At 37.1% G+C, this 23,968-nt stretch overlaps 1 protein-coding gene and 1 pseudogene across 3 annotated transcripts in view; both read left to right on the top strand.

Annotated features, from left to right (window-relative positions):
• The window catches only part of PRKD1 (protein kinase D1), an 83,885-nt gene that overhangs the window by 13,595 nt on the left and 46,322 nt on the right, over window positions 1-23,968 (top strand). For all 3 annotated transcript variants that reach the window (XM_024754950.1, XM_024754949.1, XM_024754951.1), the window contains exons 4-9: window positions 12,183-12,393; window positions 12,536-12,613; window positions 14,417-14,621; window positions 18,774-18,897; window positions 20,434-20,511; window positions 23,240-23,519. In XM_024754950.1, coding sequence (XP_024610718.1) covers window positions 12,183-12,393; window positions 12,536-12,613; window positions 14,417-14,621; window positions 18,774-18,897; window positions 20,434-20,511; window positions 23,240-23,519 — 976 coding nt within the window. The remainder of the gene's footprint in view (window positions 1-12,182; window positions 12,394-12,535; window positions 12,614-14,416; window positions 14,622-18,773; window positions 18,898-20,433; window positions 20,512-23,239; window positions 23,520-23,968) is intronic.
• LOC112406227 (thioredoxin reductase-like selenoprotein T) lies at window positions 21,369-21,988 on the top strand (annotated as a pseudogene).

The following is a 23,968-nucleotide window of genomic DNA, read 5'->3' on the forward strand; positions in this document are numbered from 1 at the left end:
TGAGAATAGAACAGAACACAGTCAGCACTCACTTCACCTGGTAGCATATTAACTGAAATGTGTGCATGCTGGAACTGTGTCCTGGTGCTAGGTACCATAGAACCGTGCCAAGTGAGGTCACCATCCTGATATCCAGCAGTTTTGGTTGGCACCATAAGGCACAAAACGAGGACTGCCTGAAGAGGACTTATAACTTTTCAAGAAAGGAGCTTTGAATCCGTAATGTATTATCAGTCTATTTAATTATTTTTTAAAAGGATGGTACTAGTGTATGTATTAAGGTCTCAATCCAAGAAGAAATTATATATGGAAAACCACACATTTCCTTCATAAAGGTTTTAGGTAAGACCCCCTCCAAAATTGGCCTTTTGTCTATCTTAAGCAATTAATAACCTAAACATGGAAAAGTCAAGCATTAAAGCAGGATATACAACAGTGTTCTTCTTGTGATAACTTGTTTTGACCAGTTGACTTGTTAATGTTTCGTTTTTCTTATTTCTGTACCTCTGGTGAGTTGAGAGTTGACAAATTGTTATTTTCTTTCATGAGACTGTAAATTTCAAATACCATTATTAGTGTCCATTCTAAGATGGTATTGTTAAGGTAACTCTTAACATAGGAAGCAAATCAAAATACAACCAGAACATGTTCTGGGTTAAAGAAAATTAACAAGTCAAGATATCTTTTTTTTTTTTTTTGCGGTACGCAGGCCTCTCAGTGTTGTGGCCTCTCCCGTTGCGGAGCACAGGCTCCGGACGCGCAGGCTCAGCGGCCAGGGCTCATGGCCTAGCCGCTCCACAGCATGTGGGATCTTCCCAGACCGGGGCACAAACCCGTGTCCCCTGCATCAGCAGGCGGACTCTCAACCACTGCGCCCCTGGGGAAGCCCCAAGTCAAGATATCTTGATTCATAAGATGTAAAATGAAGAGATCTGCTTCAATAATAGTGAATTCCCATGATTGAAAAATTATCCTAGTTCAAAATGTGCCGTACTTAGAAAAGTCTGGGGTGAATGCTAGGTCAGTATAATTTTTGATATTCTTGTAAATTTAAATTTTGTAATTTACAGTGCCGTTCAGACATAATTTTAGATGTGGACTAGTATCTTTCCCTTCAAATTATCCTTTGGGAATAAAGCCAAAAAAGGGCGGGAAGCATTTTCCACTTCCCTCTCCTGCACTGAAATCGGAGCAGATGGTGTAAAAGAGGACTGAAGGGTAGTTTGCTTTTCTGTGGAAGTTGTACAACTTAAAGGCAGTCAGGCCTTCACGGGATAGCTCCTGAGGGAAACAAGATGCATTTTCTGCATAAGCTATTGTTCTTGAAGTTGTTTATAGCTGGTTTGTTGAAAAGGTAACAAACTTTTCTTCTTTTCTTTATAATGTCCTGGAAGATAATTATTCATAAAATCTGACCAGTATTTCAGAGAGAGATTCTAGTGACAGTTTGTGAGTTGCAGAACTGTTTGAGAAACCTGGTCATGGCTCCATGTTCAGCATGTCCTAGTCAGAGTTCATATTTTCAGGTTTATAACTCAAGGTTGCAAAAGTATACAAGGGTAGGTCAATCCTCTGCCCTCATGGACTTGCAGGAATGGACACTATGGAAACAAAGAAATGTGTTTTTGTAAAAGCTTTCTGGTATTACATTGCAATGATATATATTAATTTACTTAATGTCCTCTATTGATTAGATTGGTTCCTTTTTTTCTAAACAATGTGGAAATAGGCATCTTTGTCTGTATTTTTTGCACACTTGTAAACATATTTGTAGGTTTCTCAGTAAGTATTTATCGAATGAATCCAGTAGGTTATATCCTTAGAAGCCAAGTAGACTAAAGAATATACACATTTTTTTTTGCCAACTAGTTCTTCAAAAGGATGTAAAAGTTTAAATTTATGACTTCACTGACTGCAGTGTATGAGAGTTTCCATTTCCTCATAGCCTTCCCAACAATCGATTTTATCAGTATTTTAAAAGGTTTTTTTTTTCACAAATTTGATAGATAGGTAAAATAATTTCTATTCCTAAATATGATTTCTTTACTGGAGAAGAGAAACAACTTTTCATATATTTATTGGACATCTGTATTTCACCTATGGTGAATTGCCTGTCTCTTTCTCTATTGAGTTGCTTTGAATATATATATATATTTTTTTTTTTAAACTTAAAAAAAATTTTAACATCTTTATTGGAATATAATTGCTTTACAATGAAAATATATATTGTGATAATAATCCTCTATCTGGTAATCTGTGATGGAAGTATATTTTCAGTTTTACATGTGTTTTTCATGGCTTTTTCCCATACTGATATTTTAATACAGAGAAAACATTTTCACTCATTACCTTACTCTACATGGAATACTATTGAAAATAAATCAATGTAGGCAGATTAAACATAATATTCTTTTCAAGTGATTCAAGAGAATAGTCTTTTCTTGACGTAAATGAGCTGAAGTCAAGGTAGAAAATGAAGCAGAATTAAAGACACTGGTGTCCTTTGCAACGACAGGATACAATGATGACACAATATTTTTTTAAGTTAAGTAGGCCTTATGGAATTTTTTTAAAATCTAAGAACTTTACTAAAGTTATTTTAAATATTTTTAAATGTCTTTAAGGAAGCATTTATTATTACAGCTTTGAAGTTGAGAGGCTCTAGAGAGAATTTTTTTTCTTTTTTTTTTTGGTGAAATTAAATGCTTCTAGACTAGTCTTCTTGGTAATTCTTAACAGTCAGACTGCCTACAGTAAGATATTATTAGGAAATACATTGCTCGTTCCAAAAGCTTTCTCTATGTTTGACTGTTTACCCTTCATATCCTTTAGTTTTTACAAAATTTGGACGATATTCAGTTTAACTTTTTATGGGAGGGTGCGTATTTTCTAAATAATACTTTTCCATAAACCACTATTATTTTTATAGAGTTTCCTGAGTCACATTTAATTCAGACAAGTTTTGTAGTAAAAGGAACTCTTGTCTGCATACTCTCCTAGAAAACCTCCCCCCAAAATGACTCATTCAGTTACTGTTTCTGTTCATTAATAAATAAGTAAAGACAAGAGAATACCACTATTGCATTACCTATCTGTAATTGGGTATGATCCTGATACACTTTATAATAGTTAAGGCAGATTCTTTTCAAATGAGCAAATACTGAGGGAGAAAGTTATTTCTAATGAAACTATGGTGAAATTTCTGGCCCAATAAATATTTTCCAGGATATTTTCCAAAGTAGCAAAAGTCTGTCTAGAGGTAGACATTTTAATTGTTATGCTTGTGTTCTGGAGTTCCAGGAATCCTGGTGATTCATCTGAATTAAGAAGTCGTTTTTCTGTTTAAATATGAACCATGACATCCAATATGTTAGCCAGATATTGCAAGATTTCTTTTGATGATTGTACAGACTAGTTCTCTAAATTCAAACCTGGGCAGTGTATACTTCCAGTGAGGAAAAGACATCCAAGAATTATTTAACTGGCACTTTTCCACCTCCTGAGAGGCAGAAGAGTATGTGCAGTGGTGCGTTTGTTGGGAAGGAGCCCATCAGTAAAATTAAGAGTGTGAGGCCTTCTTTGATGTGCTATTAATCAGCTGTTGCCTGATTTCATTCAATTTGTCTGGCTTGTCCTCTGTACATTATTATTTCATGTTCTGAACATAGACTTCCAGATGTGTAATTCTAAGTACGAACACAGCTGGAGAGTTCTTCATGAATTCCACTGGGGAAGAGGACATCAAGTACCACTTGTCCACAGTTACAAACATACAGGTCTTTGGAACAAATGGATCTTTAGTGAAGTCCCTGAAGGGCCTGCACTCACATCGGGAAGGTACCTTGGCCTCCGTAACACTCCGCACTGTCATGACTTAAGACACAAAACATTGCTCTCTGCTTTAAGATGCAAAGCAACCCCCCCACGCACCCAGTTACCAGTAACAGGCATTTGCTAAGTGGCTATCTGTGTCCATCTAATGTCATGCCAGGCCTGTCAAATTTAAGTCTCTGCTCCTTAAATTCCTCACCAGTCATGACTACTAAGCTCCAAGGCAGTAATCGCTGGGAAATCTCTTTTTAGATTATTTCATTCAGCTTTCCCGTTAGCTCGTAAACCGAGGCCAGGCGCCTGTCAATTCAATCAAGGTCAAATACCATGAGAATATGTGTCCCTAAAATCACTTTTGAATTTTCCACATGATCTGCTTACCTTCCAGTTCACTTTCTATACGACAGTCGAAGCCCTCAACTTGTTGACATGCAGAGTTATTTTCTTCCTCAGCAGAAATGCTTTTTTATTTTATGAATGTATAGTGTGTGGAGTTAAGGTTGCATTGCCTTCAAGTATAAGGAGAGGCAGTACTTGTATTATGTCTCCCCTTTCCTCCAGGAACCCAGAGATTTGGAAGATGTCAGTAACTGACATTTTGAAAGAACAGTGCATGTAATTTGTAACAAGTTCTCCAAGGGTCTAGTGCTTTCCCTGGAAAGGGTGGATTGCTTAAGAAAATAGTAAGGTTCCTTTATCCTTCATTTCTGTTTACTTAAAAAGAGTGAGGCAGTATAAAAGTTAATGTAACGTCTAAGACTGCTTCAGCACTCAGCAAATCCAGATCACCGTGTATTTTTAATCAGAGATTTATATATGTTGTTACTATGAAATCTTTCACAAATTGCTGCAGACATTAAAAATGGATTCTCCACTGTACAACAGCATCCATCACCACTAAGCAGGGGGCACACTTTTTTTTATTTCTGCTCTGTGGCGGTCCTTTTCACTGTTATGAAAAGGTGTTGATTAGATTTTATTTATGCTACATATTTAGGGTATCCAACTGAGGAACCAAACTCATTTATCTGGCACACTTGGCAGGTAGTTCAAGGCCTGTAGAATCAGAATTGTAACAGAATAGCACTGAACAATTTAAAACTTGCCAAACACCCTACCCTCTACTCAGCGAATTACAGGGCATGGCAACATGCCATGTTCACATGTTCGTATGTGAACCTCAATTCCCAGGAGTCTTCAGACTTGTCTGTTGCCCAAGAACTGCTCTGTGCTGGGAAATCCTGGACTCCCCATGTTTGAGGTGAAATATTCATCTCAGTGTTGTTGACAGAAGTTGATTGTTTCTTTTTTGCTTCGTAAAATAGCCTCAGACTAAGCATTCACAGCCGTGTTTTACTAGCAGTGACAATGGGTGGCATTAGATAATCATTTCCAAGTGGGATAAACAGGTTTCAGAGCATATAAAAGAAATCTCTAGGCAGTCTGAAGATTAGGAGGACTGAGTTGTCCTAAACAGAATTTTAACTGCTAATAATGGTCAACATAGTCATTGCATGGCAAGACTCACTTCAGGATCCACACCCAATGCCTCTTCTTCAGGAAACTCCTTTTCTGAATGACCCCTTTATCTCCATCATGGAAGTGGTTTATCTTTTCTTCGAACCTTCATACATATGGGCACTTATTCTGTGTGAGGCAGTATTCCAGAAGTTGGTGATACAGTGATGAACAAAATTGTCAAGTTCCCCTTCTCATGGAACTTATATTCTACTGAAGGGAGACAGTAAAACCTAATAAACAAAGAGGTAAATAAGATAGTTGTGCTCTGCAGTAATGGCTCTGGAGGGGACATGATGATGTGCCAGAGAGTACCACAGAGTGGAGGGGATGTGGGCAGGAAGTGAGGTGATCTGGAGGCGTCCTGGAGAAGGTGATATATGACCTGGAATCTGAAGAATGAGACAGAACCATCTATGCCTATAGAAGGGAAGAGCACATGTTGTTGATAGTAACAGTTATGTTGTGTCCAGAATTCTATTGAATAGTAAACTCATTGGGCAGAGAGACTGTTATTTACTGGTCCTCGTATGTCCTGTAGCATCTGACTTGAGCCTTTAGGTAGGATTTGTCCCAGTAAGCACTTGTTAAATTAGATAGATCCATCTGGATGGCAGTAGGAGCAAACTGTTACAAGGTGCTATTCTGCACAGTTCTTTGATAATCAAAAAATGCTAGATCTTAAAACTTCTAGAATAAAAGATTAATGTTTGGTTGGCTGTGTTTCACATAGCTGTGCTGGTATCTTTTAAGCATAACAGCACCTGAACAGGAAAGTTGGCAGGCAACGAGTGATACTTATACAATAGAGGCTGTGTATTATGCTAATCATTATGTTCTAGAAAACATGCAGGACTCAGATGCTATCCTCTGGGCACAGACAAGTCGCTTGAAAGTCTCTTCTGTAGGTCAAGGTTAAGGGGTTCACAATATTTTCACTTTGCATTTTGGCAAGTAGAACATACTATTACTTGATTTTTCTTGTTTCCTGTGAACTCTTCCTTCATGACTTAAATGAAGGGAAGAAAATACTTTCTATTTTTATATTAGCATAAAACCAGGGGATATGAGAACTGGGAGAGGCTATAAAGAGAGGAATCATTATTATCATCTGGAACAAGAATACCTGGGGCTTCCCTGGTGGCGCAGTGGTTAAGAGTCCGCCTGCCGACGCAGGGGACACGGGTTCATGCCCCGGTCCGGGAAGATCCCACATGCCGCAGAGCGGCTGGGCCCGTGAGCCATGGCCGCTCAGCATGCGCGTCCGGAGCCTGTGCTCCGCAACGGGAGAGGCCACAACAGTGAGAGGCCCGCGTACCGCAAAAAAAAAAAAGAATACCTGAGTTCATAGTTCTGCTTCTACGGGCTGTGCGATCTTGGGCAAATGATGTAGTCTCTCTATGATTCAGTTTCCTTATCTTTAAAAAAACCTGGTGGTCATGAGGTTTAAATGAGTTGATGAATGTAAAGTGCTAGGAAAAGAATCTGGCACCTACAAAGGTTATATAAAGTGTTTTATGTCGTTATCTAGTTCAGAGGTCTCAGACTCCCCATGACCAGATTTATTCCCCAAATCAGTTAACTGGCACAACGTTTCAGAATTTTTTCAGTCGCTAATGTCGAGAAATAGAGTTATTTCATAAAGCAACTAGATCTTCTGCTTCTTTTGCAAAACTAAGAGGTCAGGAAACATAGGGCTTTCATACTCACAGCCATTAGCAGTCTTTGATCCATCCCTTTTCAACCGAGCCTGTCCTCTCCGATTTACTGTAGTCTCCACCATTCTCTATTGCATCCCTGACACCCATTAGTATTAGCAGCCTACAGGTATTATTGATATTTGAGCTTGCCACCTGTCCTCTTTCCAGAGCAAAAGGGTTCTGACAGATTTTGTTTTTCATGTTGGAGATGCCAAGTAGGGACGAGGAGCAGGTAGACAAGTACAGAGAACAGTTCCAGTGGAAAACATTCCTTAGTCAATTGTACTCACTTAAAATTGAAATCCTGTAGCGCAAGTGTGTCAATGTTACAGTGCATGTAATACTAAATTTTTTTTAAAGATTATATTAACAGTCTGTATTTTGAACATCTCTATTGAAATGTCTCATCCATTATTTGCATGCATTTATTGCTTGAAGACATTCATTTTTGTTTAGTTCAAGCAATGCTTATTACTTATCTTTACCAGGCACTTCTTTCCATTAACAGAGGACAAACATGATTAAGACGTTGTCCTTCCCTTAGGAGCTTATTGTGTCCTTCCCTTAGGAGCTTATGATTAAGACCAAAAAGAGTCCCAAAAATGAGGAGTCCAAAAAGTGATGTCAACACGTACACTAAAGTGTTCTCTACTTTTCTATTTCTCTTTGATTCAAGGGGAGTTTATGTCACCCCAAATCCAGTCCCCAATATGGGTCTGTGAAATGGATTTTAGTTAACAAACATAAATATCTTAATAGTGGAGAAGTTTTTATTTGAATCTTGTTTTTTAGACAGTGACTTTCATCTCTCAGGAAGTCTTATGTTTGATTTTTCCATAAATGACAACAAGAAACCACAAGTAAGGGCCATTTTTCCCCTCTGTTTTCTAGCTTAACTAATAAAGAGAATTCATTGTGAACTGTGAAGTGGAATATACCTTGTTGGGAAATTGTTTCATGGTCCTGTTGAATGTTTAAAGATGTGCTGGCAGTTGGAGTTTCCATAATGTAATCTAACCAGTCATTTCCTGGGATGGTTCCAAACTTGCTGAGTCATCAATTTAATACACCAGGTTAAAAAACAAATTCAGTCTCTAGAAAAGCAAGATGCATTGCCTCTGTAAGTAGGTGTTCAGTGCATATAGTTTTAACTTTGGCAGTCATTTCAAATGAAATATTGTTAGCATGAGAATGTTACAGACACTTCAGGACACCACAGTCTTTTTAAAAAAGTTTAATCTGTATAATATTTATTTAATATCTAATCCCGCCTTTAAATTCAGCTTTCATCATTTTTTTGTTCTCATATTCTCTCTCATCTATGATGTGATACCTCTTACAATGAGAACAAGAGATCTTTATACTTTTCGTCATCTATAATTTGCCAAATCCAATCATTTACATCAATCCATCCCAATACCATATTGTACAGTGATGTCAGTTCTCACAAAAGTTCCACACCTGTAATGTGATCCAAACTCCTCCACTCAGGAAGAGAACAGTTCATAGGACCAGTGGCTAATGTAAAAATGTAAATTTTTAGAAGCACATCCTCCTGCAAGTGCCTACCATAATTATAGAGAAGAGAATTTTATAGCTTTTCAGAGTTTTGAGCCAGTTTTTGTCCTGCACATAAAAATGAAGCAGAATGAAACAAAATGTTGCTGTTCCCTTTCCAAAACATTTCAACTTTCCTCCCTGTTCCCTTAAAAAAAGAAAAAAAACACTCATTCTGCAGATTGCCCAGGTTCACCAAACACACAGTGCCAAACTGGAACAGCAAGTAACAGTGGAAATGAATTTAAACACCATTTAGTTAACCTAGTAAAACTAGTGTTAATGGGTAAGAGAGAGTTTTCTCTTTACCAGAATTAAAGAAAGATTTTATTTAAAACTGTAAAGTTCTATACATATTATAATTAAGTATAAAAATATACAAATAAATAAAAAATAAAATGAAGTTAATGAAGAAATACAATGATACCATATCTCTTTACTTTGCATAATAATGCATAACATCCATAAAAGCTGTTATTTAAATCAACATTACCCTTTGACTTGCTAAGTCTACTTTCATATTGAACTTATCTTAAAGTCCAAGCTAGCTGCATTTAGATCAATGAGATTTTTTAAACCATCCCCTGTTTCATTTAAAATTACTAATTTCTGAATTTTTGCCTACTCTGTAGCTTGATGCATCAAACAAAAATACTGTAATTGTGGATTTCTGATGTATATACCTTCAAATAAAACTTCACATAAAAATTGAAATTACAACTAGTAACTTTCTTAAAATAGTAACTGAATATGAATTATTAATCAAAATCTATCACTGATTCTGAAAAGCCTTAGAAGCATTTAGTTTGCTTTCATATTATTGGAAGGAATAATTGGCAGGATTCCAGAAATGATGGTTTTTGAACACTTATGTAAACAGTGATATATAGATAGATATTATAAATATAAATTTATATTACAGGTCAATGGCCTTGTTTCATAGGATCTTATTTTTCTGTTTGTTTACAATTTTCTGTTTGTTTTACAAGTAAGGACTCTGGGCCACAAAGTAACAGCCAATTTCTTTTCCCTAAACTCGTGTAACGTTTTAAAATTCCTTATGTAATCTTGCCTTGAAGGTAATAAACGAAATGACTTCTCAAGAATAATTCTGGTTCTTGTAGTTTATGGCAGTGTTTATGTGAATGTTACCATGTTGGATGAAAAGAAAACATTCAGTTTTATCGGATTGCTTCTTGCTCTTCTAAGTGAATTTGCCCCATGGTATACTGAGTAGTCCTACATCAAACTGGCTTTGTTAACACAGCCAAGAATTAGGTCTCTTTAATTAAGGAAAGTAACTAAAAGGTGATTTGGTCAACTTTTCATATGATTTTCCAAATCTGAGAACATTTTAAGTCTGCTAAGAAAGTGTGACATCACGTCAGCTTTTATTCTGAGTGTTGAAACTTTCCAACTACGTAAAAACATCACTTTTCATTTTAGTGTATGCTTAAAACTGGCCCATTGGATATAGTTAAAGCAGGGACCTAACCCTACATATTTAATTATTTTCCAGTAAAATTCAATTCCATTGAAGATATTTATTCAATATATTTATGATTCTGGTTTGGCAAACCTTTGGCTCATCTTTAAAAGTGCCCTAGATCTCTCTGCAGGAGTTGAGCCCTTCCAGAATAATTATGCTTTGTAATTTTATTTTATGGAATTGAAATTATAAATGTAACTGTAGACATAATATCCCTAAGTAGAACCTCATCTCAAATTTCTTTTTATTGCAGCTGGTGAATCTGCAAATCAAAAATTTCCCATTTGGTAATAAATGGTATTACCTTTTGATGCAGATAGGCATTGAAAAGGATGGAAATTGTCTGTAAATATGATTTGTTTCTCATCAGTAATTATTTCAAATTAGAAATTAACTGAGTAATGTGATAATACAAGGGCTCTAGAAGCAGACAAGTGTAGGTTCATGTTTTGGCTCCACTGTTTACTAGCATTTGACCCAAAAGAGTATACTTAAACTTTATGAGCTTAGATCCTCAACTATAGATAACCAGGCCTGTCTTGTAAGGTGCCTAACACAGTGATTATTAAAAGTTAATACTAAGTTAAGAGCTTAATAAATGAGATATATAATTATAATAACTGTTAAAAAGTAATTCAGTTCTTTTATTCCAATGATTATTTTTCCTGATGATTCCCAAGTACATTTCCATGATATCAAGAGATACCATGAAATTGTTCAAAAACATTGTAAACACAGTTAAATTTATTTTATTTTATTTTTTTAAAAACGTTTATTGGAATATAGTTGCTTTACAATATTGTGTTAGTTTCTACTGTACAGCAAAATGACTCAGCTATACGTATACATATATCCCGTTTTTTTGACTTCCTTCTCCTTTAGGTCATCACAGAGCATTGAGTAGAGTTCCCTGAGCTATACAGTAGGTTCTCATTAGTTATCTATTTTATACATAGTATCATTAGTGTATATATGATACTATATACAATAGTGTATATATGTCAATCCCAATCTCCCCATTCATCCCATCTCCCCTTTCCCCCTTGGTATCCATATGTTTGTTCTCTGTGTCTGTGTCTCTGTTTCTGCTTTGTAAATAAGATCGTCTATACCAACTTTTTCAGATTCCATATATATGCGTTAATATACGATGTTTTTTTTCTCTTTATGACTTACTTCACTTCATTTATGTTTTTTAATCTATGTACTGGGCTGATTAATTACAAAATGAGAAACAAGAGTGCACAGAGATATAATTGTAACCGAAACATTAATATTTGTGTGTCTTATATAATCCAGTAGTCACTATGTTTTTCAATTATATAAATGATAGTATAATTTTAACCCTTTACTTTTATGGTTGAGGAGTAATTTTAAATTATATTCATTTTTTTCTTGGAGGGAATCCAAAGAAGCTGTAGGCCCTGTTCAGATGAAGTACTAGATTGGACAGATTGGGGGAATTTACTTTTCATTTTTTATCTTCCTGAACTGCTTGCATTTCCTATATGTAAAACTTTAGAAAATGTCAATGATGTAATATATGGAGTGGGATTAAGAACGATTTTTTGGTTTGCTTTCAACTTTATATTTCTGTATTAAACTGATGAAATTGAAAAGCTGCAAATTATTTGAAAGTCCTAGAAGTAAGGTTCAAATAGTCTGATCTCCAATTCTCTTCTTTTCATACTTTAAAAATAAAGTAACTCAAAAAAGAAATTAAGGGGAAATAAATGACATTAATTAACAGAAACATAGTTTTAGTTTATTCCTCTCACATTCTTAAGGATCAAACTACTAAATACAGTAGTAAAATAAAAGGCAATTTAAAAATACACAAATATATTATGCTGTGTCAGGGTCACTTGCATCTTACCATATCACTCTGAGAACATCACTACTATATGAACAGCTGGATGTGCTTTATTGGGAAAATGATTTTTCTCTTTGTGTCAGTATTTCTGCACTAGTGCTTTGGCTCAATAATGAATATGTGAGACCTTTTGTTGGAAAATAAATAAAAATGAAAATAAAAATATATAAATCAGATATATCTTATTGTCCTTTATTGTTTTTCAAACATATAGCAAAAGTCACCATCAGAGTCATTCATCGGTCGAGAGAAGAGGTCGAATTCCCAGTCATACATTGGACGACCCATCCAGCTCGACAAGATCTTGCTGTCCAAAGTTAAAGTGCCGCACACTTTCGTCATCCACTCCTACACCCGGCCCACTGTGTGCCAGTACTGCAAGAAGCTTCTCAAGGGGCTCTTCAGGCAGGGCCTGCAGTGCAAAGGTAAGGACGATCTTGCCACCAAGTATTTGTCAGCCGCCGAAGTTTGAGCCTCACCTATTTGAAATGACTATTTTTCCCACACCTTCTCTTTCTGATGCATGCTTGGTTTTGATTTGTTTTCTTTTAAAATGATTGTGATTAGATTGCAGATTCAACTGTCATAAACGTTGTGCACCAAAAGTACCCAACAACTGCCTTGGCGAAGTGACCATTAACGGAGGTAGGTAAAAGGTCAGCTGTCACATCTATGCTTCTTTTCCCTCTTAAGGCATGTGTCAGTTAGGACTTAGCGGGATTTTTTTTACTTTTAATTTCTTCCATTCAGATACTCGTGACCCAAACCAAAGTAAATTACGGCCTCTGTCCTACTTTACTGTAAAAAAGCACCCATCATTGCGTTGTGATAAAGACCAGAGATTTTCTTGATTTTTACATGGTGAACTAGCTAGTACTGAAAACTTGGATATCCAGGATTTCTTCCCCAGCTCTCTTATTTTTCTACACCTATTCTAGTTCATTCAGAAGCATAGAAATTGTTGGAATGCCTCCCAGTTATAGCTATCAGTCTCATCCTCCATGCTTTTCATTCCCAGAATTGAGACAGAAGTTAACTTTTCTTCCCTGTCTGTCAAGGAAGGGAAGGACCACAGAAATTGACCTACCAGGAAATAGTTACAACTTTCTTCCTCCACCTGCTTACTATTCTCATTATGTATGTGCTTGTTAACCCACATCTTTAATAGTAATAAAAGGAACTTTAATTTAGACAATTAAAAACTACATATCCTTTTCTATATTGGGGAATATTCCTTTGGGAAAACTTTAATTGTATAAATTAAGATTGAAGGAATTCTAAGAAAAACGCTATGTCCTAAAGGAACAGCTCTCATTTTCTTCCCTGGTAGAATTGCTGATGGATTCTGACCAAAATATTTGACTTAGTGTCCCAAGCTGACTTTTTCCATAGATAGTAGACTGTGTTATATTTTCAGTCTGTTATCAGTTTGCTGTTTCCTCTGGGAATAAAACTGGTGATAAAAGACTGGATAAACAGGTTGAGTATTTCTGTTGCTAAAATCCTGAAGAACAAGTGATTATGTATGTTCTCCAACTTTCTTCTCTAGAAGAAGAAGAGAAAACTCTCTAGGAAAACATTCCCATAGTAGTTTCTGGCTTCAAGATGCATGAATTAGCTGCCAAACTCAAAAGCTTGGCAATCTTCCCACTTTCTGTGGCATATGGTATTGATTTTGTTCAGGCCCAGGAAATGTCAATGTGTACTTGATAACTAGAACCAAAGGGAAACAGTGTAGTTTATGTTATGTTGATTAATTTGAAATTGCATTTTTCCATACAGTCAGAAAAATCTGGAAAAATGTGCATTTTCCAAGCTTGGCAGGCTAGGGTCTCTGATCAATCTGTTTTCTAACTTTAAATTAAGTACTTTGCCTTAGTAAGTAATTATAATTTACTACATTACCATCATCTATATAATGACAGGATTCAGTATTACTTCGAATATCAAATATCTTAGGCTTATGTGACCATATATTAGAATCCATGATTTTAAAAGTTACTGGAATATCAAGAATCAGTGACCTTGAGTTTTCTTGCATGTCAAAGTTTCCCACATCCTCCCATGTATTTCTTTTTCCCACCAGGGCTGTACTACTGAAATAAGATTCGTATCCTCTTCACTGGTGCCTGGTATCACTTTGCTTCCTAGCACTTTGTTTCTATCTCACCCTTGGCTTCCTTCCAAGGCTTCCCATGACTTTTCATGCTTTTAGGCTCAGGGGCACAAAAAACGAGCATCTGCTCGTAAAATTATATATTCATCCTCTCATTCATTCAGGTGACTATGAACTAAAATTTAAAAGGAAAGTGAAAGAAAAGAAAAATTCTTCACATAACTATATTTTTAGGGCTTCCAATTGATTTGCTTTAAGATTGCCTAACTTTCTCTTAAGTCCTGGCTCCAGGATTCCAGGCTTATCTTCATGGGGGCAAAACAATTTTTTAGATTTGCTTAGCCCTGGGGCAGAGTCTGATGTAGTCATGGAAGAAGGGAGCGATGACAATGACAGTGAAAGAAACAGTGGGCTCATGGATGACATGGAAGAGGCAATGGTCCAAGATGCTGAGATGGTCATGGCAGAGTGCCAGAACGACAGTGGGGAGATGCAGGATCCAGACCCAGACCACGAGGACTCCAACAGAACCATCAGGTGAGGGCTGCAACCCCAGCCTTGGTCAAACAGGGGAACCCCAAGTGGTATGTACTTTTTAAAGCTCTTTGATATTTTTATCTGTTATAGAAGAAACTTAAAGTGTGCATTCACAGGCATACCTCATTTTATTGTTTTATTGCCCTTCAAAGGTATTCCTTTTTTTTACAAATTGAAGGTTTGTGGCAACCTAGGGCAGTGCACATCTATCAGTGCCATTTTTTCCACAGCGTGTGCTCACTTTGTGTCTCTGTGTCACATTTTGGTAATTTTTACAAAATTTCAAACTTTTTCCTTATTATTATATTAGTTAAGGTAATCTGTGTTTAGCAGTCTTTGAGGTTACTATTGTAATTGTTTTGGGACACCACAAACCATGCCAGTATAATACAGTATACTTAATCGATAAATGGTGTGTGTGTTCTGACTGCCCCACCAACCAGCCGTTCTCCAGTCTCTCTCCACTTCCTCTGGCCTCTCTATTCCCTGAGATACAGCAATATTGAAATTAGGCCAGTTAATAAACCCTACAATGGCCTCTCAGTGTTCAAGTGAAAGGAAGAGTCACACGTCTCTCACTTTAAATAAAAAGCTGGCAATAAGTAAGATTAGTGAGGAAAGCATGTCGAAAGCTGAGATGGGCCAAAAGCTAGGCCTCTTGAGCTAAACAGTCAGCCAAGTTGTCATGCAAAGTAAAAGTTCTTCATAGAATTAAAAGTGCTACTTCAGCAAACACGTGACTAATAAGAAAGCAAAACAACATTATTGCTGAAGGAAAAAGTTTCAGTGGTCTTGATAGAAGCTCAAACCAGCCACAACATTCCCTTAAAGCAAAGCCTAATCCAGACCAAGATCCTAATTCTTTTCAAGTCTGTGAAAGCTGAGAAAGGTGAGGAAGCTGCAGGAGAAAAGTTTGAAGCTAGTAGAGATTGATTTACACGGCGTTTAAGGAAATAAGCCATCTCCATAGCATAAAAGTACAAGGGGGGGAAGCATTGTACTTTTAGAATAGAAGCTTCAGCAAGTTAACAAAAGATCTAGCTAAGATAATAAATGAGGGTGGCTACACCAAACATCACGTTTGCAATGTAGATGAAACAGCCTTATATTGGAAGACAGTGCCATCTAGGACTTTCACAGCTAGAGAGAAGACGATGCCTGGCTTCAAAGCTTCAAAGGACAGGCTGACTCTGCAGCTGGTAACTTTTAAGTTGAAACCAATGCTCATTTACCATTCTGAAAATCTTAGGGCCCTTAAGAATTATGCCAGATCCACTCTACTTATGCTCTGTAGATGGAACAGCAAAGCCTGGATGACAGCATATCTGCTTACAACATAGTTTACTGAATATTTTAAGTCCACTGTTGAGACTGATTGCTTAGAAAAAAATATTCCTTTAAAAATGCTACTGCTCACTGACAATGCACCTGGTCACCCAAGAGCTCTGACAGAGATGTACAATGAGATTCATGTTGTTTTCATGCCTGATAACACAACATCCATTTTGCAGCCCATGGATCAAGGAGTAATTTCAACTTTCACATCTTATTATTTAAGAGATACATTTTGTAAGGTTATCACTGCCATAGATAGATGGCTGTTCTTCTGATCTGGGCAAAGTCAACTGAAAACCTTCTGGAAAGGATTCACCATTGTAGATGCCATTAAGAACATTCATGATTAATGGGAAGAGGTCAAAATATCAACATTAACAGGAGTTTGGAAGAAGTTGTTTCCAAACCTCATGGATGACTTTGAGTGGTTCAAGACTGCAGTGGAGAAAGTAACTGCTTATGTGGTGGAAATAGCATGAAAACTAAAATTAGAAGTGGAGTCTGAAGATGTGACTGCAATGTCATGATAAAACTTTAAGGGTTGAGCAGAGGAAGTGGTTTCCTGAGATGGAATCTACTCCTGGTGAAGATTCTGTGAAGTTTGTTGAAATGACAACAAAGGATTTAGGATATTACATACATTTAATTGATAAAGCAGTAGCAGAGTTCGAGAGGATTGACTCCAATTTTGAAAGAAGTTCTGTGTGTAAAATGCTATAAAACAGCATTGCGTGCTACAGGGAAATCATTCGTGAAAGGAAGAGTCAATCGATGCTGCAGACTGTTGTCCTATTTTAAGATATTGCCACAGTCATACCAGCCTTCAGCCAACACCATCCGCATCAGTCCACAGCCATCAACAACAAGGCAAGACTCTCCACCAGCAAAAAAATTATATCTCCCCTGAAGGCTGAGGTGATGGTTAGCATTTTTTAAAGCAATAAACTAATTTTTAATTAAGGTAGATACATTGGTGTTTTTAAGCATAATGCTATTACACACTTAGTAGACCACAGTATAGTATAAACATAATTTATGTATACACTGGGAAACCAAAAAATTCATGTGACTCGCTTTATTGCCATATTTGCTTTATCTCCGTGATCTGGAACCAAACCTGCAGTATCTCCGAGGTATGTCTATAATTCGTTTATAAATGAGCTGTGTACTATGGAGGAGGCTCCTAAATTTGGAATTAGGAGGTCGGGATTCCCTTGGAGAAATGTAGTTTGCGTCCTTTCCTGGTATTGCCTCATTCTTGGACCCATTTTCTTTTGCATGTGAGGGTTACACGTATGTGCAAATGACAGATTTACTACTAAGTTAATATTGATTCAAAGCTCATTGTGTAAGGGTAAGCCAGGACAAAGTGAGAGAGTGGCATGGACATATATACACTACCAAATGTAAAATAGATAGCTAGTGGGAAGCAGCCGCATAGCACAGGGAGATCAGCTCGGTGCTTTGTGACCACCTAGAGGGGTGGGATAGGGAGGGTGGGAGGGAGGGAGATGCAAGAGGGAAGAGATATGGGAACATATGTATATGTATAACTGATTCAATTTGTTATGGGGCAGAAACTAACACACCATTGTAAAGCAATTATACTTCAATAAAGACGTTAAAAAAAAAAAAACTCGTGTGCACATACAGAGATCAGGGATCAACCTCAGCGGACACCATCTATTTTTATAGCTGGTCCCTATTACAGATATCACATACGTCTGGACCTTACTGTTCTTGATTTTATTTCAGAAGTGTGTGGAGTTTCATATTTGTCATCTAATTATCTGTACTTTTTGATTTGTAGATGATCCCCATTTTTTACATTAGTGGTCAGCACACTATGGCCCGAATCAGGCTGCTGTCTGTTTTGTAATAAAGTTTTATTGCAACGTAGCCAGGCCCGTTCATAGCTATGGCTATATCTGCTTTTGTACCACAATGACAAAGTTAAGTATTCTGCAAAGCCTGAAATGTGTATTACCTGGCTCTTTATAAAAATAGTTCCCAAACCCTGATTTATGTTATAAAGTGTATTCAAACTTTTGTGTCCATTTTACAAATACCATATTCATTGACTGACTGAAATTGTTCATGAGAGGAGAGCAATAAAATAATTGGATTTTATTCCATTCAGTAGCATGAGAAATATTTTTTAAATACTGGAAAATATTAGTCTTATGACCCCACTGTCTTTCAAAGGTGTACATTTCTTTAGTATCAAAAGATTGGCGTGGGCAGGTGGGCCTGTGGTTGGGGGCAGTGAAGGAGAGAGGAAGACACAGAGACAGAAAAGACAGAGAAAGAAAGACACGAAGGATGGGCATAATTCCATGAACAATAGTTGTTTAAAAGACAGTTTCAACAGCAGATTCTAATTTTTGTGAAATTATCCAGAGAGAGACTGAAATTCACAGTAACTGATATTATCTCTAAACGATTAATATTATGGCTGTAATATGTAGCAAGCAAATAAGCGTTCATGTGTGATTCTGAATACTGTGGCCTCAGTACACTAAAACTGTAATCTACCCAATGTTCACCCCAAAACTGAGCACCATGCACTTCAACCTGAAAACCGAGGAGTTTATTATCCTCCCTCGGGATTGTTAAGGTGTACATATCAAGCGCCTATCACTCTTCAGAGTAATCCAGATTCTGAACTAGGGTACTCTGGCAGTACCGTTCACTAAAAATGAGATATGACATTTTTTTTTGACTTTCACTTTGAAATAGCTGAAATAAGGTTTTATGCAGGAAAAGAAGATCTGTATCTAAAAACATTTCTTCCCTAAAATATTTTGACTTTTCAAGTCCATCAACAAGCAACAATATCCCACTCATGAGAGTAGTGCAGTCTGTCAAACACACGAAGAGGAAAAGCAGCACGGTGATGAAAGAAGGATGGATGGTCCACTACACCAGCAAGGACACACTGGTAAGATCCACAGCAAGAAATTTTCTCTTGTCTTGCAAGCTTTAATTAGAGGAGCTGCTGATGCCCTGTCAACACTGTGGGATGTCTGGGTTACCAGGAGCAAACCTCAGTGCAGGCAGGGCACCGGATTGGGGAAGCACGTTCACAGTCACTGAGTGTCCCAAGTAGTTGAACTAACAACTGAGTTAGAAAAAAGTGTAGACAGCAATCTCAGGGAAACAAACTCATTTCCCTCCATTACTTGAGATGATTTCCAAACAACTTGAATGTCTTGCCTGTCATTTTACAGGCTTGCTTTCAGAGCACTCCTCTGTGATTCAGGTTTTTTTTTTGAAAGACTTCATTTTAGGGAGAGAAGAAACAATGATATAACTATTATATACTTCTTAAATCCTTAGGTGTTCACTTAAAAACTGACCTATTCAGAAATACAGGAATCCTATATTTTATTAGATAAAAGACAACACATTTTAATTTTTTCATATAGTCTGAGTAGTTCATTACTTCTTATTTTCCTAATAGTTGATGAATGAGTTTGTGCATGTGTGTAAGAGAGAAAAAAATTTGATGTATGTTTCAGTTAAGCTAATTGACATTTAGCGCTAAGCTTCTGTCTCAGCTATTGGTAGTGTTTTCCTCATCACCCCCTAGCTATAGGATTCCTATCATTTTTTTAGATAAATGGGCATCTATAACCTAATCGCTCTAGCTATAATCTCAACCTTCTCTTCTGGAGGGAGATTTACATGACTTACTGTAGGACTCAACTGAATACTATCCAGTCCTTCCTAGACATGGTAAAATATTTGAAGCATATGTAGTGTATTTGACTGGTCTAAGATAGGTTGTGGAAGAGACCAAGAATAGTATTAGGGCATTTTGGCCTAAAAAGAAGAAACACATACACACATACAGACACACAAGGACCTGATCACCAAATCATAGAAGTTTAGATCTGCAGTGAGCTTAAGAGAGAATCGAGTTATTGATGCACTCTCGTGATGTTGTTAAGTTGATGCCATGGAGTCAACCTTGCCATCCTACAGAACATTCTTTAGTTCTGCTGTAACAGTCAGAGCTCTTCCATCTCTAATGGAAGCCAGAATACCTGGCTGGATCAGCATGGCATGCCTTATGTTCTAAAATAATAAGAATATATAAATATTATATCTCCTGTTAAGCCTTTTTATTTTATTACAGCTACAAATCCGCTTTTAGCTCTTCAAGCCATCAAATAAATTTTAAAATGGAGTTTTCTATTTACTATACATTCAGTAAGTGCCAAGCACTGCTTGGGTGCTAATACATCATCTCCTTTATTATTCATAACTCTTGGATGTAGACACAGACTCACCACACATTTGCTGAGTAGTCACCTTCCAGAGTCTTGAAATTGAGTGTCAGTCTTCCTGGTCCAAAGCCCATGCACTTTCCACCATCGAATCTTATGTCCCCAGTGGGAAAATGTTTTGATTTTTATCTATCTTGGATATTTTTTAAGTTTTTAAAAGATACTAAATCCAACTTCTGTTTCAGCGGAAACGGCACTATTGGAGATTGGATAGCAAATGTATTACCCTCTTTCAAAATGACACAGGAAGCAGGTACTACAAGGTAAGGGTGGCTCTTTCCTTGACTGAAGTTTCATACCCCCTCTTTCTTTCTCGTGGGAACGTAGAGTATCAGAAATACAAAATACATCCAACAGACATGACTCTTTTGGAGCTTGCTCCAAGGGATATTTTTTCTTCTCTGTAGTTTACACATTTGGGGGGAATCAGGTTGTGACCCCATGTTAGTCATCTGTGAATTTCAAATATCCCTGTGGAATGCTTCTGGCCCCATGTGATGGTGGGGCAGGAGGGGGAGGGGGAGAGAAGAAGCTTAACTGACTATTTTAGCAGAGATGTGTGATTTAACTAGAAAATTCAAGGTCACAGAAGATTAGCAAAAAGTAAATTCCTGAAATCTGTTCTATCCAACTTTCTTTGTTTTGTTTTGCATCTGTAGCCTTGCCGTACGTCACTGGGGGTTAAGAAACATTATATGATTTCTCCATGTATTGTCAATATTCACAAGGAACACTTTCCTATAGAAAAAAATTTGTCAGCTATTTTCATTCTGTCTCTCTACATGAAATAATACAGGTGTCATATGACGTTATCACCCAGTAAAACATGGTTCCAAAAGAAATTCATACTGAAGACAGTATATACTTGCTCCTTCAAGATTAATGCAGGCTCAGGCATAGTTGGTGTCATTCTCCATGGCCCCTTTACACAGATCTAACAGAAAAAAAGGAGATCTCATTAACTTTTCAATTAAAAATTTGTTTTAAAAGTTATTATTTCTTAGTCACTGTGTACCTCCTGGAAGACAGTGTGGTGATTAATTTTTTTAGTATCTATATTGTCTTAAAGGCAACTACTTTTAGAGTCTGAGGGTGGCCGAAATGGCTGGCTTGTTTTAAGATGAGGCTTCTGCTACTTCTCCTGGTGGCGGCGTCGGCGGTGGTCCAGAGCTATGCCTCGGCCAACCTGGGAGGTGTGCCTGGCAAGAGATCAAAGATGCAGTACGCCACGGGGCCGCTGCTCAAGTTCGAGATTTGTGTTTCCTGAGGTTATAGGTGGGTGTTTTAGGAGTACACGCGGATTGTTAGCTAGCGGTACCCAGGCATCCTCATTGAAGGAGAGAATTACCTCCCTCAACCAATATATAGACACATAGCATCTTTCCTGTCGGTCTTCAAGCTAGCCTATTAATTAGGCTTAATAATAGTTGGCAAGGATCCTTTTGCTTTGTTTGGCATGCAAGCTCCTAGCATCTGGCAGTGAGGCCAAGAAAATAAGGTCTCTGCATGCATGATGGTCTTCTTGAGCAACATGATTGAGAACCAGTGTATGTTAACAGGTGCATTTGAGATCACTTTGACTGATGTACCTGTGTGGTCTAAGCTGGAATCTGGTCACCTTCCATCCATGCAACAGCTTGTTCAAATTCTTGACAATGAAATGAAGCTCAGTGTGCATATGGATTCAATCCCACACCATCGATCATAGCCCCGCCTATCAGCACTGAATACTCTTTTACATTAAGGGATTTTTCCAAGAGCAGCATGAGTGACATTGTGAAGGCCTGTACTGAAGACAGCAAGCCGTTAGTACAGACCAGATGCTTTCTTGGCAGGCTCGTTGTACCTCTTGGAAAACCTCAACGCAAGGCAGTTTTTCAGTGCTGGCACATTTTGGGATTCTGCACATTTGTGGAGTGCGATAATACTGTATAGTTTTTTTTTTTCTTCCCCAAGTCCACTCAGTTAATAGTTTTTTTAAAAAATGCAGACATTACTACTTGTACTTCTTTTTCTCTTGGTCATATTTGAAAAAGTAGAAAACTGAGTTGCAATTTGATTTTTTTTTTCAAAGATGTCTGTTAAGCCTTGTGATTTTATATGAATTTTCCTTTTTCATAGGTTAAAATTGATCTTTTCAGGACTAGAGCTGAAGTTCCCAAATACTTTGTAAGAGTTTATCAGACATCTCTAATTTGGTCATGTCCAATTTATATAGTTTTCAAAATACTGCAGATTGTGAACAGCACATTATATAAGATTTTGGGGGGAAATCCTATATCCAGAGTACTGTACAAATTTGTGTATGTGTGTGTGCGCATGTGGGATTACCAGAGAGCTACTAAAAGACCAACCACTTTTTAAATCCTGTTAATGTAGTTCAAGTGTCCTGCCTTAACTGTCAATTTAATGAGTTGATTAGCTGGGCTTTTATACTTAATAACAAACTAAGCAGATGTAAGTTAAAAACAAAACAAACAAAACAAACAAAAAGCAACTACTTTTAAAACCACTCTCTGTGGTTTTTCTCATTAAAACTATTCATGTGGCTATATTATTATATTAACATCTATCAAATCAAATTGTATGATTCATTTTCAGTGCCTTAAAGAATAGTTGAAATTTAAAAACAGCTGCGCATACCCAAATGCATTTCAAAAGGGTCGTGATTTTACCTCACCGTTATAAAAATTATCATTTACATTCTAAGTCTTAGATTTTGATGCAGATTCAAAATTATTATTCTTATTCATATTTATTCTTACCACATGAACATAGTAAAAAAGTCACTTGAATTTTTCTGTAGAAAGGAGATGATAAATTTTCCCCTACTAAAGATATTTTTGTATTTTTCTTAGTAATATTCTGTGTCTTACTAAACCATTTGATGGCTGATTGTAATGCCATTTCTCACATGTCCCTGGCATGAATTTTATTTGAAAGTTTACATAGTTTTGATAAACTGCATTTAACACACTCTTTCTTTCACAGGAGATTCCTTTATCAGAAATTTTATCTCTGGAACCAGCAAAACCATCAGCTTTAATCCCTAACGGGGCCAATCCTCACTGTTTTGAGATCACTACAGCAAATGTCGTGTATTATGTGGGAGAAAATGTGGTCAATCCCTCCAGCCCACCACCAAGTAGCAGTGTCCTCACCAGTGGCATTGGTGCAGACGTGGCCAGGATGTGGGAGATGGCGATCCGGCATGCCCTCATGCCCGTTATTCCCAAGGGTTCCTCCGTGGGTTCAGGAACCAACGTGCACAGTGAGTCTGCTAGTTTTCTGACTATCTTTAGAACAGGTGAAGAGAGACTCTTTGGGGATGATTTATTTTATTGGCGGACATAGGGTCTCCAAATAAAAGCTGCTGCTACACATACTAAGATATGTCATTCATTAAATGACACTATTTTATTTTTCATTTTACATTAAAATTCTGAACAAATGCATGTCAACCCAATATATTAGGCAATAGCGGAAACCTAGAGCTGTTGGTCATAAAAGAAGAAGTAATCTAGTCAGCTTGAGCTTGACCTGGAATGCCGGTCTTGCCATTTGCAAATGTGAGTTTAACATATGTCCTCAAAACCACCTAATATGCTATTCTGGGCAGGACACTTAGTGTGCAGAATACCTGGAAACTCTTGATCATTTTATCCCAGGAAGAAACCCCTGTTCATTGTAGAATGAGATAAATTTTACCAAAATGCAAAC

This window comes from Neophocaena asiaeorientalis, unplaced genomic scaffold (assembly GCF_003031525.2).
Source record: "Neophocaena asiaeorientalis asiaeorientalis breed wild unplaced genomic scaffold, Neophocaena_asiaeorientalis_V1.1 scaffold359, whole genome shotgun sequence".
NCBI classification, from domain to species: Eukaryota; Metazoa; Chordata; class Mammalia; order Artiodactyla; family Phocoenidae; genus Neophocaena; species Neophocaena asiaeorientalis.